The sequence below is a fragment of the Leptidea sinapis genome, chromosome 43 (assembly GCF_905404315.1).
Source record: "Leptidea sinapis chromosome 43, ilLepSina1.1, whole genome shotgun sequence".
Taxonomy (NCBI): Eukaryota; Metazoa; Arthropoda; class Insecta; order Lepidoptera; family Pieridae; genus Leptidea; species Leptidea sinapis.
The window spans coordinates 1,422,843-1,443,707 of record NC_066307.1 but is presented as its reverse complement, the minus strand read 5'-3'; the positions used below and the strand labels follow the sequence as shown (position 1 = coordinate 1,443,707).

The following is a 20,865-nucleotide window of genomic DNA, read 5'->3' as shown; positions in this document are numbered from 1 at the left end:
AATATATTGCGAGTGGATTGTTGATTTGGATTTCTTCTCAAAGCGATATCGGGCTGTAGTAATACGCTAGTATATCCTAAGTCTTATTTATACTGAATAAAAGCTTTCTCTGGAATAAATACTTCAATTGATGATCCATTGTGTTCCTAATCTAGAGCCATAATCGTTAGAGATTTTCGTATCTCTATACGTCTGGTATAAATAAATGTCAAATGACCGTGTAATGGCGTGGATAGCAATCGAATCGTCGATTCCTGACACGTTTAATAGATAGCGCCATTAGCTAGGGTGGCCATCACATCGCGATACCGTAATGATTTTGGGATTTTATATCTTGTTTTAATTTCTGATTAATTGTTTCAAACTGTACCTGGGTATTAACACATACAAAACTTGAATACACAGGATTGTACTGTTTAAAAATATTTTATTTACATATTACAGACACTTGTTGAAATCACAAATTGCAACGTTTTATAAGTAAGAAAACATGAATCTAATAAACGATATAAAAGGCCTTAGCAGCAGTTGCTGTGCGTAAAGTTAAAAGAACAAAACAATTTGAATATCTTTATAATTGTTATTTAATCTTTTGGCTTATTGGTAAACTAGATAATAATCAAGATTAACGACATTTCAAATATTTTTATTCAAAATGGGATTTTTAAACTACTCATTGAACGTCAAAATCTACAACCCATTCGAAAATATAAAACTTAACCTGATAAGCATATCAACAAGCATTCTCTTGTTTTTTTTATTTTAAATTGCATTCCAATTAAATTTATTCATCAAATAGCCTGAGGGCGATCGCCTCTTTTTCCATTCAAAACTCATGATTACAATAATATATATTCGATAGATTAGATTATAATATATTATAATATAAATTCTGATTCGTCTTAAATTTACACAAGCCGCAGTACACTTCCCTCTTAAAATTATGTTAAGTGATTTGGCTTTCGATATTTGAACATAATAAGATCGTATTTTAATTATTTTTTTATTTATTCATCTATGAAAAATATTAATAATAAAAAATATTAATAAGCTGATGATTGGAATATATAAAATACATTAACTATTATATAAAAAAAAATTAAAACTAATTACTTAACAAAAATTCCTAAGCAAATTTGAATTTTTATCGAAAGAATCAAACAAAATTATATGTTTCATTATAACATGTGAAGAATGGTTACCCTACAATAGTTTCCAGTTTCACAATGATTTTGCCACTTCAGGATATCCAGTTAGTTTTATTTTATCAACTCAATTTACTAGTATCTATACTGTTTGAAATGAATGGATGGTACAGTATTTTATACGCGTTATGCTAGCTATTTTTGGGGGAGGCATTTGCCAATAAGTGGACGTTTTCCGGCTGATGATGATGATGATACACCGCCATGTTGGTACACCGCCATTCGAACAAGCCATTAGACCTGTCACATACAAAGAAGACACTTGCGTTCCAAAATCAAATGTCACCGTCAACGTAGCGTTAGTAGATTATTACTAAATTAATTATTACATTATCTCTGTTTTAAATCATAAATTATAATACTCTTAAAGATTGCAAATATAAATCTGTTAATTGTGCGCTTGAGAACACCTATATAAAAGGGGGCGCGTTTGTAAATTAAATTAAATAATATCCGAGTGTGAGTTCTTAGTGCTTAGCGCGTAAAAGGCCTTTTTATTCTGGATCAAAGAAAATAAATTAGAACAAATAGGAGCGTACACGGCCATTAATGAATAACATTTATCTCATCGAATAACGGACCGATGTTAATTCCCCTAATTTATAACATGAAAGTAATAATTGCATTCAACACATTTTACATGGAATTATGTACCGTTATCGATATAATTCTAGGATTAACTCTATAACCTGCTGAGTTACAAAATTGACAAAATTATCCTAATCATGGACATAATAGTAGTTGGTTGGGGCCAGGTCTATCCAGTACGGAGGATGTCGGAACGTTTCCAATAACTTGCAATTCTGTACAGTTCAAACTGATTCTCGAGGCTAGTGAAGTCTTGCGTAGATATTGCGAAATAGGAAAGTCATATTTATTTTTATCATAGAAGTCGTCCACTGCTGGATAAAAGCCTCACTAAAAATCTTCACGACGATCGGTCCTACGCCACCGTCATCCTACGTATTCCGGCGATATTGACCAGATCATCGGTCCTTGTTGTGGCCTACCAACAATGCGTCGCCCGGTACGTAGTCGCCATTTTTTAAGGTTAGTCAAATTATATGAAGATAAATTGTTACAGATGGAGCAACAAAACGAAAGGCGAATAAGACGTCGGTGCTGTAGGTGAAGAGGCAGGAACATGGCAGCGTGGTGGATCAGCGCGGTTCTTGCTGCGCTGACATTATCCACTGCGCAAACCTACCTCATACTGGTCCCAGTCAACGCACCGGTCGGCTACGTCGTCCTAGATTCTGCTGTCTACAAACTAGGCTCAGAACGCACATACACCATCGATGTTCACCGTACTGCCAATTTCGTTCACCACATCCTCAGAGTCAACAGAACATCTGGATTGGTCACCCTCCGAAAACGCCTCAGATGCGATGGCGTACTGTATCCTAATCTCTTCACATTTTACGTTGACTCTACTTCAGAACGCATAAGAGATATAGATTACTACAGCTTGCCTATAAGAATATTAGTTATTGGTGAAGATTGTGATCGAAGACATGCAGATCTATATGACATTGATTTTGATAGAGTTTACGATCAAGACGATGCAGCGATTCAGTACGAAGATGATACTGTTAGAGATAAAAGAGAAATACAACAAGAGAATATAGACTGGAGATTGCTCGAGGAGAATGAATTAAACTCTAGTCAATACAGTGTTCTATCCACGGCACACCCGTGGTCAAATGTTATGTTTGAAGACTATGTAGCTAGAAATAGAAGTAGAAAGAAAAGATCTCTATTAGTACCGTTCGATATGACTATAGATGTAAAAATAGCTGAAGCTAAACAATGGATATCTGAGACTTATGCTAGTTTTTCTATACCAACAACGGACAGATGGCAAGGAATATGTCTAAAGAAATCGCAGTTTGTGAATTCATTAACATCATTTCTTCCTCGGACAGTACAAAAGATGTGTAAAGTGCAATTTTTGGATGTAAGTGATCCGAGATTCATTATTGAAAGTAGTCAGGGTGATCTTGTAGCTAGTAGTGATGTGTGTATTCAAGAACCAATGTGGAAAGTTTCAGTGTTATTTACGTTCAATTGCGATCGGACTAATATAGTGGATTCAGACCATCGCTTAAAAATAGTGTATCATCATCAAGAACTAAATGATACTGACATAGCTAGGAGAGTGAAGAGAGAACTAAGGAACCAATCACCATACTTTGAACAAGCCTTGTATGTAGCATCGGTGGCAGAAGAACAGCCGCCTGGTGTTGTTGTTACCACAGTTAGAGCACGGTAAGATATAGCACTCCATTCACATAATTTATTGTAAAATAATAAAACTTAAGTATATCTCTCGGGCATATTTATATCACCAGGTGCTAGTAAGACATCATTGCGTCGTCAATAAGCCGTAAATGTCAGTTAAATATCAGTTACGACTGCAACTTAAAACAACTACAGTTTTGACTTCATAGTAAAATGTTTTCATAATTATTTGTTTTACTATCGCATCTTATGACTAAATACAATAAAAATTGAAGTGAAATTATCAATTATTCTGATTACCTATATCGTCACCGTCAATTCTTAAGTTTAACTTAATATTTTATAATATGATTTTGTTTTTTAACTATAGAACAAGTTGATTGTCTTGTCTTATTTAAATTCTTCACTTAACGTTTTCAGTACTCTCGTAGATCCTACAGGATGTACAGATTATATAACTCATAAAATAGCCAGTGAAAATTATTTCAGTCATGAAATATTGGATTACGACTATTACTATTATACATACATATATCAGTCCTAAATTATTTTAATAGAACAAAGGTTATCATATAAACATAATGACTTCCTCATTTTCTATTCGATGTACGCTTCTTCGAGGCGATGTGTAGCTTTCTCACGTAATTAGAGACAACTGCGTATTACTACATGTCATTCTATAATTTCATGCCTTCGACAGCTCGCAGATGAATGCAATACAGTTAGTTCAACATTACGACTCACGTCAGCGTTTAAAATTGTTTAGTAACTACAAAACTACTCTAGTAATATGAGATGTCGTTATCATTATTTGGCTATGTGATGATACAGGTGATACTGATTTAAGCTTTTCATAATTCACTTGACTAAGGGCTTATGCGCACTAGGCGGTAACCGTAGCACGCGGTTTGAAAGGGGGCATGCTGCAAAGCGGCGCGCCGTAAAGAAAAACGCAAGTCGCGGTTGGTCAACCGCATCTTTGCGAGGCTTAATTTTAGTCATTTTCAAAATGAAGTTGAAGCTAGCCGCCGACTGACAGACAACCGCAACCGCACAGTACGCACGAGTGTACTTGCGGCACGCCGCGCGCGGCTGCCGCGACTCCCTTGCTACCGCCAAAACCGGCGGCCAATCGCTGGCCAGTGCGTTCGATCATCGCGGTTCTCGTACATATTAGCACCTTGCGGTAGGCCAAGCGACACGCCGCGCTGCGGTAACCACGTAGTGCGTATGTGACCTTAAGTAATCACTTACAAGAAAACCTAATGTGAGATTTCGACGAGCTCGCGATATTTCGGTACAGTTGCAAATGCCATGATAAGTAAATCAAGGAACATAATCGTCATGGAAATGTAATAAATGTCTTCTCAGTTTAACTTATATGTACTTTGTAAGGCAAAAATGGCAGTTCAGAATAAATTTGATATTTTTTTTACGGTAGAGGAGGACTAACGACCTTACGTGTCACCTCATGTTAAGTGATCACCGCCGCCCACATTCTCTTGCAATACGAAAGGCAACAATTACAGGAGCTATGCTGACTTTTCGAAATTTTGTATGATTATGATTATTGTTTCTAATTTGGATTAAGATACTTTTTTTACTCTACTCTATTTTTTTAGTAGTTACTGAAAAATATACCATATTTACAGTGATCCAGAAAACAGTCCCGTAACGTATTCCATGTCAAGTTTGCTGGATAGTCGGTCAGCTGGTATGTTCGCCGTGGATACGAGATCTGGAGTTATCTCAACACAAGCACGGCTGGACAGAGAGAGACTAGATGTCCACTACTTTCGAGTGGTCGCGCAAGATGACACCTTCCCACCGAGAAGTGGAACAACCACCCTTCAGGTTTGTTTGTATTATAATTTAATTACAATATTCAACGTTATTACGTGCCAAGAACTCTGGCAACATATCCACCTTTGATAAACTAAACTAAACTAATCCATTGACTGAAAAAAGTACTAGCTCTTTAGTTTGTGGTAACCCACCCAGATCTGTTATATGTAAATAAAAATAAACATACCTGTATAAAAATAGCACACCGGGAGGCGGGATACAATAGGTTAGTTAGTAATTTTTTAACACATTAGAACCCGACTTAATTTTTATTTACTTTTTTTTAATGAAGGTCGAAGGCTTTATAGCGCTGTCACGCAACGATACTCTCAAATTTTATCAGTAATAAGTGTATTTTGAATACATCAATAATATTTTTTCTTGCTTTATTCCGATCAGATTAACGTGTTCGATTGCAACGACCACGCTCCGGTATTTGAAATGCAGCAGTACGAAGCTTCTGTCAGAGAAGGAGCCAGCCCTGGCACTACGGTACTCACTCTAAAAGCCACTGATCAAGATATTGGGAAGAATGCAGAGGTAACGTATGAATCCGACGGGTTATAGTCTCTTTTGGCGAAGTAATTTTGTGTTATTGAGTTATTGTGAAAAGGATTCAGATTTCTTGGACTTCTCAATATATAGGTTTTTGTGGTTAGCATGAGAAGAAATCTTCTCATCCAAAATACCACATTGTCTGAAGACGAAGGTTTTTAACCAATGTGTGTTGCCATTGTTGATAACATACGGAACGCAGACGTGGTCGCTAACTATGAGCCTTATGAGGAAGTCGCTCAGAGAGCTCGGAGTATCCCTGCGAGATCGAATCGGAAATGAAGAGATCCGTAGGAGAACCAAAGTCACTGACATAGCCCACGTGGTGGTGGCAGATGGCCGGTGGGGCAGTAAATTCCTCGAATAGCGGCCACGTACCGGAAGACGTAGTGTTGGTAGATCTCTCACAATATGGACCGACGATCTGGGTAAGATCCCGGAAATAGGTTGGATGAGGGCAGCGCAGGACCGATCGTCAAGGCGATCAATGGGGGAGGCCTTTGTCCAGCAGTGGACGTCTTCCGACTGAAATGATGATGACGATGATTTGGGGTTAAAAGAGAAGGGAATAAATAAGTAATATAAAAATAGTTTTATCACCTGCTGGTATGTAATCACCGCGGACCACACACTCTTGTAACACCAGAAGATTTAAAAGAGTGTTACCAACCTTATAAAGCGTCGAATTAACATGTGAACACAAAAAGCGAAAACACATTGTTACGAGGCGGACGATCGAACCGGGGGCTCCTTGTTGACCAATTTACCAACCGCCGCAATAGTTCTATCTATTCACTATCTATCAACAACACTTAAAGTCTCTACAAAATCATGTTCTATTTAGATGTAATTACTTATCTGATGATTTTAGGTCGAATATTCCATTGAATCCGTAACAGCTGACGTTCTTAACTCTGATGATAATGAATCAATGGACAGCAGCAAAGAAGTGACAGATACAGAGGACGTGTTCAGGGTTGACGGACGGAGTGGAGCATTACTGACCAGATCTAGCCTAGACAGAGAGAAAGTTTCCAGATATACTGTCATTGTTAAAGCTACGGATCAGGCCAACCCTGTGTCTGACAGAATGTCAAGCAGGTAAGAACAGCTACTTTCCGTAGCTATTAATTATCTTATTTCGTATTTAGAAGAATCGCATTTTAATTTAAATCAGCATAAAGCTAATTGATATTATATTTTCTTGTATCATTTGCAATCATGCTGAAAATTTCATTTCCATGAATCCCAATAAGTATATTTCGAATTTAATAATTTATTTTACGAAGTGTGTGGAGAGTAGATTCGTAATTCTTATGATGTAAAGATTTTTTAGATATTGATGAAAATTTGGTACCTAATACTATATTGATATCCAATTTTTTTTCTCATTAACCATAAGTTCAAGATAGACTACTATAGACTAGAGTAGAGTATAGACTAGAGTATACTTATACAAAATAAAAAATAAAACTTTTCAGCACAACGATTCACGTAAATGTTCAAGACGATAACGACAACTACCCTCAATTCAGTGAAAAAACTTACACAGTGACTGTGGACGAGGACATTAGCGTTGCAGATAATCCTGTTATCGCCAGAATTAAGTAAGTCAAATTGTTGTAGTTTTGGTTATATGAATAAATTTATGTCTGTAAGCTTATTGATTACTCTGTTAATGATAATTTAAAAAGCGAAAGTGAATGGAAGTGTTGTGAAAAGCCTATTTTTCATATTTCATACATTCCACGCTAAGTTTGGTGATGCCCTGAAAAGAGAACAAAAGATAAGGAGAACTTTTCTGAAAGATTTGATGTGAGTGGTGTATGCCAGGGAGGTAAGTTAGGGCCATGACAAATAAGTGTCGGTTTTCTGTCTATTCCTCTGAAAGATAATCTGGGATTGATTGTATTAGACTCTTTTGATGTAGAAACCTATTAAGGTGCGTTGTTTCGTGGATATTGAATGTGAACCGTCACGCTCGGATTTATATCACTCGGTCGCATAAATTTAAAGCAATGAATCCTACATTCAATAATATTGGTGAATTAGTATGTAATGTAAGCAGGACAAAATGTGTGCTTAATGTGATGTAAATAATTTCAGATAAGTGTGCCTACAGAGAGAGGCATACTCAACCTAGAAACATAAATCATATAGGCAAATTGAATGAAATAGAAAGTAACGTCTTATCAGTGAGGAGTCTACCCCAAAACATTTATTCATATTAGAGGCGCGGTGCCACCTTTTAAGAACATTTGTCACGCCTTTCATATTTACGAAAGTGAACAAATATATTGAGATGTTTTTCAAATTAACTTTGTTCTTCAAAAGCAAAATATAAACGGACACAGTTGATATATTTATTTACAGGCGCTATTTGAAATATTTATTTGTTTCATTTTAAGCTGCTTTTAAAATAGGATTGTTAATGCAGTATTAATTAAAGGTTAAATTAATAATTAAAGGTAAAATTTTGATATTAAGTAATGTAATTATGCTAAGTTAAGTTTGGTTATCAATTATCATCCAAGCGCAAAATTTAAAATAAATATAGGTAATTCTGAACTCGGAACGGATATTAATTATTGTATAAATAACCATTTTATCTATGATAAAAAACAAAAGAATGACAATAATTGTGTTAAAGACATGTTTGCATGAATCTATTAATATTTTAAAAATAATGTTATCATGAAACTTCTTGTAATTCTTTTAGCAACAATAGTATGTAATCTAATATTTTAAATTAAACTAACAACCCGAGACGTACCAACATCCCTATAGCAGGACGTAAGGAACGCCCGCGGCGACCGCCTCCGCGAATTTATAAATCTACAAAGATTTGTTATTTACGGCGTTTGTTTCCTCCGGGCTTAAAGTGAATTATACCCTCGGCAGCCAATAGAACTGCAACTGCTTTGCAATTTGTTCCCGTTTCAAACTTTACCAATTGAATAATGCTGTCGTATATTTTATGCTTCTCGGGTAGTGCTTTGCTAAATAATTACTGTCATTCTTCATACATATTTGAATCTGTTATGAAAGTTTTATGGATCAATACTGACTGTTAACTGAATTATTAAAATATTATTTATTACGAATGCTGGGTCCATTATTACCTTATGTATTTTATTAGTCTATTATAAATTGATGTCAAATAAATAATAATTAAGAATATACTAAAAAATTATATTGTATAAATTACATTTTGATAATCTGTGGTTAATGGGAGTAAAATTTATATTTCAAACAAATTGAACTCCCCAAAAAAATTTAGTTGTCCAACTACACTTTCTTATACTTCAGTAAAAAAAATATTGAAATTATGATATAACATAAACGAAGTATTAAGTATGATATATAATGACGTTCTTTACATATAGACAATGCACTTCATACAAAATCCATGCCGAAATATGGCACATGCCACAAATGACACCAAAATAACCTTCAACTGCTATGTCTATACATTTCTGCGTTTACTCCAGTTGTTTAAAATATTATTGGTCAATAGGCAGCAATGTTCACACTATTTCAGTTTTAGCTGCGTATTTTGAATTTAGAGCCCGATTTGGATAGTAACATCAGTGGAGTAGCAGTTAGGTATTTTTTTAAATCCAGATGAAAAAGTGGGTTGCTGTAAGTTTTAAGTTCGTCAGTCTATCCCATTTTTCGATCAAGATCTGTTCAGTCGGAGGTTATATACGTTTTTAATTAAAAATAACACTCATATTATAAAGGGAAAGTTTGTATGTTTATTTATTGGCTTGTGCTTATATTTATTACTTCTTCATGTTCTAAAGGGATTTGGATTTAATAAGTTAAGGTAACCTTTAATGATAGAAACTAATACTCAAATATAATATTTTAATTTACATAACATAATTAGTTTAACTGGTTATTTAAATGTTGAGTTCCTTGAATTAAATTAAATTTGTCTTTAGACTTAGATATCTTTTCCAGGGTATCTATTTGGTATATGTAGTGTAAGAGGACATCAACATTTGTTTGTATGACAGCTTTTATCAAATTTTAAATGTAGTTAAATCCAAAAAACTTAAATCCTTTATTGGTGAAATATAAATATGCTTATTTAGTTTGTAAATTTCTTCACATCTCTCTCTTGCTACTAACTGGCGCCAACTTTCTTTAATTATCTCGTGTACGGGAAAGCTGAAAAATATTAGCTTTTACATATTTGCGATGTAAATAAGTATCAATTATCACTAGGTAACGATAATTCAGTGATAACGAGTAAATAGCACTAGTATGTAAGCATTCACGTTCTTGTAAGCCGTTCACATTACACAAAATACAATATTGCTAATCATTGCTCACTAGGCCTTTAAAAAAAATTTACAAAAATAGAACCGACTTTTGAAACACTATTCCAAACCAATAGATATAATATACACTAAAAAGTATAAAAATAATTGCGTATTTTTATTCATTCTAATTAACAAATCTAATTCTAGTAACATGGAAGCCCCAGCTTTCAAATAAAAAAAGAATTATTAAATCGCTTCATCCAGTCCAAAATTCTGAGGTAACAAACATAAAAAACATACCGACGAATTAAGAACCGCCACCTTTTTTGAAGTTCATCTGTCTCATTCTGACAAGCGGGTCTTGTCTGGGGATTTATCAATAATTAAATGAAAAAATATTCGTTTTATTAAATTACTTAAGCTTTTTGCATATCAATCTTATATAAATAAAATAACATTCTCCATGATAAGTCACACCATCTTTTTTTTGAGTCGTTAATGTATTATTTAAGCACTTTTTATAGCACACATAGGCTTGTTGATTGACACACAGTTGACTAGAAAGTGTGCTTACATTGTCTTTAAGCACACTTTTGCCGTTCCACTGTCAGACTACGAATGATATGTCCATATGTATAGAACGTCATTGATGATATAACATAAGTATAACATGTGCCTAACGTTAATCATTTTAAAATTTACCAAATCCAGTGATTGTAATTTCATCCTAAATTTTTGTACGGATTGAAGGTAGTGCGTTGCTCGGAATTTATTTTCTAATAACAAAAAAACATCAATTATTTTAGAGCAAAGGACGCAGATATCGGAACTAACGCGGCCATTCGATATGCAATTATTGGCGGGAACACACAAATGCAGTTCTCCATAGACAGCTTGAGTGGCGACGTGTCTTTAGTGAAGCCGTTGGATTACGAGCAAGTGAGGAGTTATCGACTGGTGATCAGAGCTCAAGGTACGATTTATTTAATATTTCTATATTTATTGAAAGAGTTACCCTATAACTTATGAAAGATTCTAAATAGCCGCGATTACAGATTTTCTTGAATTGATTTTCCTTGTTCGCCTCAGGGCAACACCAAATTGATGTACGTTTTAAATCAACAATTCTATAGGAGCAATCAGCAATTCTTCAGCATTCAAATTCAAATTTTAATCAAAGTTTTTAGAATTTGGTTAATCGTTTATGATATGGACTCTGTGCATGACCACACATTCGGATGTTGTAGACCGTATTTGTGAAGTGGGGATGCCGATTATCGTGGTCTTAAAAGCCTCGCTATGTTACTTCTGTCTTGAAACACTAGAGGAATCATAAACATTGAGCACATTTAGGAAGCATCCATCACACTTCTTGCAACAACACTGTAGGAAATTGTCTCATAAGAACCGCAAAATAAATGTCACGCAAGTATGTAACCAGATTAACAGTTAATCTTGGTGTTTTTTTTTTTTTTTATTTTTAGATGGTGGAAGTCCTTCTCGCTCCAACACGACACAACTGTTGGTTAACGTTAAAGATGTGAACGACAACACGCCGCGGTTCTACACCTCACTGTTCCAGGAGACGGTCAGCGAGAATGTGCCTGTTGGATACAGCATTGTTAGGGTTAGTATCGCTGCTATGGGGATCAGCGGTGGAAAAAATCAGATGCGCCACCTGATTGATGTTCAGTAGTATTTTCTGGCTATAAGATTTACAATTCGATCGATATGTTAGAGGTTACTTAATATTTCGTGGGCATGTAATCACACACACAATCGAATTTTGATGAAAAAAAAAAGCCCGCTGAGTTTGTTGCGCCCATTCTTCTCAGGCCTGAGGCATTCATTTTAGAATGGGTGATAGTTTTTTTGACTTTCAATTAGTGATTTCACATCCTATTTTGAATAAAAATATTTGAATTTGAATTTGAATCATCTATAACAGATCTCATTCGACAGTGACAATATAATATAACTCGTAGCGCATCACAACATAGTAGCCCTGAAACATATCTATGGAATGTGTCTTCAAATCGGAACATACATTATGTAAATAAGTAGAACTAGTTGTGGTGGTAGTACTGTCCGCGACAAACATAGCTCATACAGTTTTATACAATGAATACATATAAATGCGTTCACTGGTTTTATATTTATAGTCATTAATGTCACAAACCTTTATTGAGGAACGGCGGTGACTATTTAAGTAATGTACTATCCAAAGAAACTTTGAGTTTTTATATAGCTTTAAACCCATCCCTAGAATAAAGTTCTACTGCATCAATTCATTTATGTTAATACGTATAGCTGTAGCTCTTCAATTAAAAATACTTATACCAGTTAATATATATTATTGTATCTATACAGGTGCAAGCATACGATGCAGATGAAGGTGTTAATGCAGAACTGACGTACACACTCATAGACAAGGATTACAATGGCAACAATGATCTGCCGATCACTATCGATCCACGTTCCGGGTGGGTTTACACGTCCGCGCATCTCGACAGGGAAGTGCAGTCCAAATATCAATTACAGGTTAGTTTTCTTCTGCGAATTTTTACTAGACATATTGCAATATTGGTATTAGCGCAACATGCAAACGCACACCGAAACAATATTTTCCACCAATTTGTGATAGGTTAAAAACATTCAGTTCTGTATCTACTGTTCTGTGGCTGTTAAAGGAATTGTTTCATGTGATTCATTGATCGTCTGTTACAACTACTCAAATTTATTTTCTCCATTATTACTCCTACTTATTCTGTCATCACGTTTTTATATCTGTCTCTGGGGATAAGAGAGCTTTTATGAATAGGATTGATGAAAGTTGAATAGCCAGGAAATATGTTGGCACTTCGGCAAAAGGAGGTCCGTTATCTCTGCTTACTCTGTAGGAAACAGTCGCAATTATGTAAATCAAATAGCCTAGAAAGATAGTAATAGATATGGAAGTCCATCGCAAATAAGTTGGCACTAGGCGGCGAGATTGCCAGACAGTGTGTCATGGAAATCTGTGTTGAGAACCCTATATTGATATTCGTACCAATATCTGCTCTCAATTTTGATGCTAGGTGACAGCAACGGATAATGGCACCCCGCCGCATTCAGCTACGGCATCTGTGGTGGTAGTGGTGCAGGACGTGAATGACAATGACCCGGTGTTTGCGCCTGCACAGTACGACGTAGAGCTGGCTGAGGATGAGACTCCTGGTACACCAGTTGTTACTGTCACTGCCACTGACGCTGATGAAGATAACAGGTTAGTGAATATAGCCTTTGTTGTGTTGTTTATGATGATAGTGTTGAGTCATCACGCATCATGAAAATCTTTTACATAGCAGTGCATACTTTACTCTATGACAAGTAAAATGTCTCATATGCCAGTAACTATTTGGCATCCACACCTATTAGAACGAGATACAAGAGTATACTTGTACTGCTGATTCAATAAAGACCCAAAATTTACCTAGACAGGATAATATGATACCTAATTGGTCTCCATTCTAGGCTCCACTACGAGATCACAGGTGGCAATACTCGCGGCCGTTTCTCGATCACGTCACAAAATGGCCGCGGTCTCATAACCGTTGCTCAGCCGCTAGATTTCAAGCAAGAGAGACGCTACGTACTCTCCGTCACCGCAACGGACTCCGGAGGAAGATCCGATACCGCCATGGTGCATATCAACATCACTGATGCTAACAACTATGCGCCTGTCTTTGAAAATGCACCGTATACTGCATCAGTAAGTTTTATTTTATTTGGCTTCCAATTTACTAGTTTGTTTCATAGCAAAATAAGTAGGCAAATGTGACAAGTTGGGCGACCAAATTCTCCCGATGAGCCGTGTATTATATACTAAGGTCAGAGAAAATAGAAAATTACTCATTACTTTTGAGGAGTACTCATTTATCTTAGTAAGTTATGATTTCTATAAGAAGTCATGTGTACACTGGTTGAGCCTGGCGAGGTCTATATGAAAGCAAAACAATCTGTGCCGATGGCTTTTTTTTAATGAAAATAAGGGACGAGACGAGCAGGACGTTCAGCTGATGGTAAATGATACGCCCTACCCATTCCAATGCAGTGCCGCTCAGGATTCTTGAAAAACCCCAAAATTCTGAGTGGCACTACAACTGCTCTCGTTACCTTGAGACATAAGATGTTAAGTCCCATTTGCCCAGTAATTTAACTAGCTACGGCGCCCTTCAGACCGAAACACAGTAATGCTTACACATTACTGCTTCACGGCAGAAATAGGCGCCGTTGTAGTACCCATAATCTAGCCGGCATCCTGTGCAAAGGTGCCTCCCACTGGTAAATGTCTACTGCAAGCTAAATGTAAATCTAAAACTATCTAAAGATTGTTAATAAAGGCTATTATTATTATTATTAGTCATGTTCCGATGGTTAAATTAAGTAGAGAGGCAAAATTGACTGGAAGAAATTATAGTAAAACAAATGATTGACATAAATGAACGGAAACGGGGCAGGTCAAGAGTACCAAGAATAAACTGGTATGAAAGGAATGAAGCCAAAAAAATGGATGAACCGGGTTCAGATTCGAAGTCGCTGTCTGCTTCTCCGAAAGACAGGCATTATTACTAAGAGATCTTTGACCTAAGTGTAGAAATGTAAGTATTTAAGTAAAAGTATATAACTATTTAAATTGACAGGTATTTGAGGACGCACCAATTGGCACTACAGTCCTCGTGGTATCGGCGACGGATAGTGACGTTGGCGTTAATGCGCAGATAACATACTCCCTCAGCTCCGAAATATCTAACGAGGCCGTTGCTCATCACGAACAAGAGTTCCTCATCAACCCGCAAACTGGCGCGATTACCACCAATAAGTTGCTGGATAGAGAAACTATGAGTGGTATATCTTATAAATATAAATTAAATTCGAATATTATGTCCTTAATAGCCTGAGTAAATATGAATTTTATAAGTACTAATCAACGAGTGGTAGTAATTTTAACGAAAGACGCCATTATGTTTCTCATCATATCCATTTGTCGGCGCTATTTTTATGTCAAATTATTTTTGTGATGTTGCTGCATCTATATGTTGTTAAAAGAATTAAGCTTGTTGACAGTTGCTTTGTCTGCTAAATAAATAAATATTTTTTATGTAAATTAAAACTTGTGTTAATTATTTGTTTCCTGATATAGCAGTAAATTAATAACACAATCGATTTCATAAGGCAAGGATAGCTTCAAAAAAATTATTATTGTTATTGTTTCAGGCTACTTACTAACAGTAACGGCGCGGGATGGTGGCGTTCCCGCGCTGTCAGATACAACTGACGTGGAAATATCTGTTGTCGACGTCAACGACAATGAACCCGTGTTCAAACAACAGTTGTATACAGCCACTATCATGGAGGATGCCTTAGTTGGTAAGACTAATTGGAGTTTTATTTCCATTACAAGTATGAAATTAAGCAATCGCTATCGTGGTATACCACATAACTTCCACTGGTAAGATCCCACCGCGCTATTTCCAGCTGGTTATTTTTTGTTATGTGGTAACCCTATTACAAATTTGTTATAAATTAGCAAGTCTCAAATATATATTTTTAATTTAAGTACCTTTAGTAAATTTTAAACATTTTTCAAAATTCACTCACGACATAAGTCATAATTTAATGATAAACAATTTCCAAAGCAATTGGACGCGTGAGTTAAAGCATTAGTCCTTCAAGAATCGAACATGTACTGGCAGACCGTACACCGCAACGCAGGTTATGTAATGGTTGCCTTTAATAAAGCCCCATTTAGGCTATACGCCTTTAAAGGCCGCAAACTTTCTTTTGAGTTCTCTAGTCTTGCAAGACAGCATGGGTGGCGGTTTACGATCCCGATAAAATAACTAGGGCAACTATGGCAACTTAACAAAATATATTTTAACAGGGACATCAGTGATTCAAGTGAGTGCCAGTGACGCTGATGTAGGACTGAACGGCAGAGTTCACTACGAACTGGATTCAAAAGACCGCGAAGAAGGCTCGTTTGTGATTGACCCGGCTTCAGGTGTGATCCGAACTAATAAGGCCTTGGACAGAGAGTCTGCAGCCACGTACGATCTTAAAGCGCTGGCGATTGATGGGGGCACTCCTTCGCAAAGCTCTACTGTGAGTATTATTCTACTTTAACTACCAAATTATACTTAAAAATAGTAACAGGTTTAGAATACCAGACAATTTTACTCAGAGACTGTATAATTTTTACCTACACATATTGAATCCCATTTTACAGGTAATTGTGCACATTAAGATAGAAGACATTAACGATTCTCCGCCAGTGTTTGAGAGCGATTGCCTCACGTTCTACATATCAGAGAACAGTCCTATTGGAACAACTGTTGGAGAAGTATACGCAAGAGATCCCGACGAGGGTCCTAATGCTGTTGTACATTATTCGATAAAAGGTAAGTTTAAATTTGCACATATTACCACTAATAAGTGTACATATTATAGACATTTATTTGTTTCTCAGGAAAATACTAATCATCATCATCATCATCAGCCAGAAAACGTCCACTGCTGGACAAAGGCCTCCCCCAAAAATTTCCACGACGATCGGTCCTGCGCTGCCCTCATCCAACGTATCGATCTTGACCAGATCGTCGGTCCATCTTGTGGGGGGCCTGCCAACACTGCGTCTTCCGGTACGTGGTCGCCATTCGAGGGCTTTACTGCCCCAACGGCCATCTGTCCGTCGAACTATGTGCCCTGCCCACTGCCACTTCAGTTTTGCAATCGTTTGGACTATGTCGGTTACTTTGGTTCTCCTACGGATCTCCTCATTTCTGATTCGATCTCGCAGGGAAACTCCGAGCATAGCCCTCTCCATTGCCCTCTGAGCGACCATGAGCTTTCTCATAAGGCCCATAGCGACCACGTCTGTGTACCGTAAGTCATCACTGGCAACACACACTGGTTGAAAACCTTCGTCTTTAGACACTGCAGTATTTGGGACGAAAAGATTTTACGGAGCTTCCCGAACGCTGCCCATCCGAGTTGGATTCGACGAGTGACCTCCTTCTCGAAATTGGACCTGCCTAACTGGGTTGTTTGTCCGAGGTAGACGTACTCGTCAACAATTTCGAGATTACAGTTCCCAATTGTTATGGGAGTAGGTGCGACATGGACATTTGACATGATCTTCGTCTTGTCCATGTTCATTTTGAGCCCTACTAAGGAGTGACTTCCCAAGAGGGAAGCTGTATTGAGGCCATCGAGCATATATATAGGCTTAAGTATTCCATGGTCTCTGCCATGATTACGATATCGTCTGCGAATCGAAGCTGAGTGATGTATTTGCCGTTGATGTTCATGCCCAGTCCGTTCCAGTCCAGAAGCTTGAAGACATCTTCCAACGCAGCGGTGAACAGCTTGGGCGATATGACATCGCCTTGTCTGACTCCCCGCTGCAGTCGGATAGGCTTCGAGATCTGATCCTGGAGACGGACTGACATGGTGGCGTTTCTATACAAACACTTCAACGCTTCGATATATCGGTAATCAATGTGGCACCTCTGGAGAGACTGAAGCACCGCCCAGGTCTCGATCGAATCAAAGGCTTTCTCATAGTCCACGATCGCCAAGCACAGTGGCTGGTTATACTCCTCTGTCTTCTGTATAACCTGCCGCAGCCTATGTATGTGGTCTATAGTGCTAAAGCCTTTCCGGAATCCGGCTTGTTCGGGAGGCTGGAGGTCGTCGAGCCTGCGCACGAAACGATTCGTGATAACCCTAGAGAAAAGCTTATATACATGGCTCAGAAGTGATATGGGCCTATAGTTCTTCAAAAGCATTTTATTGCCCTTTTTGAAGAACAGCACCACTATACTTCTGTGCCATGCTTGCGGCGTTTTGCCCTCGAGGATGACGGAATTGAATAGTTTCTGGAGGGTCTTAAGTACAGGGGTACCACCAGCTCTCAGAAGCTCAGTTTTTTTTATATGAGATTGGGCAAACGGGCAAGTGGCTCACGGGATGGGAGAGGTGAGGCAACCGCCTATGGACATCTGCAACAACAGGTGTGTCAAGAAATGAGTTGCCGGCCTTTAAGCTGGGAGTATTTTTTTTTTCTTGAAGGTCCCTAAGTCGTATCTGTTCGGGAAGACCGCTGCCGGTAGTTGATTCCACAAAGTGGCTGTGCGAGGCAAGAAATTTTGAACAAAACGCGCGGTTGTGGAATGCCAGACGTCTACGTGATGCGGATGGTACTTTGCACGTAATGTCCGGTGGTGGAATTCGGCCGCTGGAATCAACCCGAACAGCTCCTCTGAGCACTCCCCGTGGTAAATGCGGTAGAAGATGCAGAGAGAACCCACATCTCTACGCAATGCTAGAGAATCAAGCCGGTCGGAGATGACTTGATCGTCGACGATTCGAGCCGCTTTTCGTTGTATGCGGTCAAATGGAAGATGCTGGTACTGGGGAGCACCCGCCCAGAGAATTGTGTATTTTTACTTTCGTTTCACCGTATTAGTTATTGATCCGTTCTCGTGAACGACTAATATAAGAACATTATTAGCGCACTTAGTTTTATAATGTAGGTTGTTAAACTATTTTTATTTGTTTATTCATCCATTACTACTTTCATCTCCTTTGGTTTTTCTTATTTCACTATATTTTAAATCATACTTAGGTACTACTTTTAGTTTTTTTATATTTAATTGTTACAGAGTTTTCACATTTTAATAGTTTCATTTTCTTTTATTCCAAATTAAGCCTTTACCCGTGGCATCAACCATGTGGAAATGGGTAGGTTTAATAGGATTTATTAGTAGCTTCGCTTTGCGATCTGTAGAGTTAATCTTATAAGCCCATGTTATGTTTTCATTATTCATACAAGTTATGTTTGAGTCATATTTTTTAAACCTTTTTAAGATTATGGATGTAGTAGTCCACAGTAACTATTTTACTACCCATATTAAATATGTAATTATTATCAAAATTTCTATTTTACTTTATTTTTTATTAAATTAGGTACTTTAGTTTTTGAACCAATTGCAACAATTAATTAGCAAAAACGTTAGCTGTTCATTAGTTGCGATCTAGCAAATTTATATTAGCCGTGTTGATAAATTATATATTTCTGATAATAATATTATTGCTAAAATCATTGTATTATTTACGTACTTCAATTGTAATAATAGTATTTGATTATAAAATTATATATCGCTAAGCTTATATGCACGATATAATCTAACTACATAACATGTATGTATCTGTAAATAAATTGAAAAATTCACAGGTGGTGATGATTCAAATAGCTTCTCTCTTGAAACAAGACAAGGTTCTGACAAAGCAGAGCTAGTTACAATGGTAGATCTAGACTATGAGAGTCCTCGTAAGAAGTACGAGCTGATAATCCGAGCAGCCAGCCCGCCTTTGTGGAATGACGTCAGAGTTGAGATACTAGTCACGGATGTCAATGATAATGCGCCTATGATGAAGGATTTTCAGATTATCTTCAATAACTATAAGGACTGTTTTCCCGTGGGACCGTTTGGACGAGTTCCGGCGTATGATGCCGATGTTACAGATAAAGTACGTATGGTTTTGTACAATAAATTTTAATGACCATTGACCATGTTAATACGTGTACATAAAATTATAATTTCAATATTTTTGTACGCTTTTTGTTTCGAGTAATCCGACTTTCAGTGCCTACGTGATAATAACGATTTACTTTCTAAAGAAATAATTACTTAATTAATAATTATTTCTGAATATAAACAAATCAAATGTTTTACATACAAAAAAAAATTTAAACAAAATATATGTGTGTACATAAACATATTGAAAATTTGATCACATTAAATTTTTCAAGTATACCTACGCCTATCTCCAAATGTATCAGATATTTAAACCAGCGAAACCTTTACACTCCCAATCTTTAATTTGAGTTCTTTCGTTAGACATGTTGACAACTTATTCAGTTTTATGATATTACTTAAATTTTTGTATTTTTTTCATTGGATCACATTCATTCATTTCAGCTACAATACCGCATATTATCTGGGAACAACGCAAACCTGGTACTGTTGAATGAAACGACTGGCTCAATGACACTCTCGCCACAGCTGAACACGAATGTGCCCAAACTGGCTACCATGGAAATATCTGTTACTGGTATAATTAACAAATATGTTACTCTTAAAACGAAAGCGTTGCAATTATAACTTTTAAAAAAAGAATTTTAGCAGTTTGGTTAGAAATTTACGATAAAGCTCACACTTCATTAAAAACAATCCTATCCTATTGTACCAGTTGTTGATGTACTTAGAAATAGACTAAATACTTTATCTAAATTCAAGGTACCTACCGTAAAAAGAGTATGTCTTACACAGTTTGTAGTCTAAAGTTAACATTTCCAATTCCAGATGGAGTGAACGAAGTAAAGGCAATGATGCAGCTGCTTGTGCGTCTGATAACAGAAGACATGTTGTTCAGTTCCATAACGGTTCGACTTAACGATATGACAGCCGAACGCTTTCTGTCTCCACTGCTGGGGTTTTTTATAGATGGGCTTGCGGCCATTATACCCTGCCCCAAAGAGAACATATATATATTTAGTGTTCAGGTAACAGTTGTTATATGTGTTGAGCTAAATTTGATAGCAAATATGATGTAATCGGGAAAAGCTAATCGTTGTGGGTAATATCGAAGAGAGAATACACCTCATCATTGGTCTCAACAACCGCCTTAACGACGACGACTTT

At 36.8% G+C, this 20,865-nt stretch overlaps 1 protein-coding gene across 5 annotated transcripts in view; it reads left to right on the top strand.

Moving 5' to 3' along the window:
* Nucleotides 1-20,865, top strand: part of LOC126977046 (protocadherin-like wing polarity protein stan) — a 196,629-nt gene that overhangs the window by 130,663 nt on the left and 45,101 nt on the right. For all 5 annotated transcript variants that reach the window (XR_007732138.1, XM_050825704.1, XM_050825705.1 and 2 more), the window contains 17 exons: nt 2,290-3,473; nt 5,099-5,300; nt 5,691-5,831; nt 6,718-6,947; nt 7,328-7,453; nt 10,924-11,090; nt 11,602-11,744; nt 12,488-12,658; nt 13,195-13,382; nt 13,631-13,868; nt 14,800-15,004; nt 15,374-15,526; nt 16,041-16,261; nt 16,386-16,557; nt 19,395-19,690; nt 20,143-20,275; nt 20,527-20,726. Coding sequence is in view for 4 of the 5 variants with exons in the window: in XM_050825704.1 (XP_050681661.1) it covers nt 2,350-3,473; nt 5,099-5,300; nt 5,691-5,831; nt 6,718-6,947; nt 7,328-7,453; nt 10,924-11,090; nt 11,602-11,744; nt 12,488-12,658; nt 13,195-13,382; nt 13,631-13,868; nt 14,800-15,004; nt 15,374-15,526; nt 16,041-16,261; nt 16,386-16,557; nt 19,395-19,690; nt 20,143-20,275; nt 20,527-20,726 (4,110 nt within the window). In the remaining variant the exon portion in view is untranslated. The remainder of the gene's footprint in view (nt 1-2,289; nt 3,474-5,098; nt 5,301-5,690; nt 5,832-6,717; nt 6,948-7,327; nt 7,454-10,923; nt 11,091-11,601; nt 11,745-12,487; nt 12,659-13,194; nt 13,383-13,630; nt 13,869-14,799; nt 15,005-15,373; nt 15,527-16,040; nt 16,262-16,385; nt 16,558-19,394; nt 19,691-20,142; nt 20,276-20,526; nt 20,727-20,865) is intronic.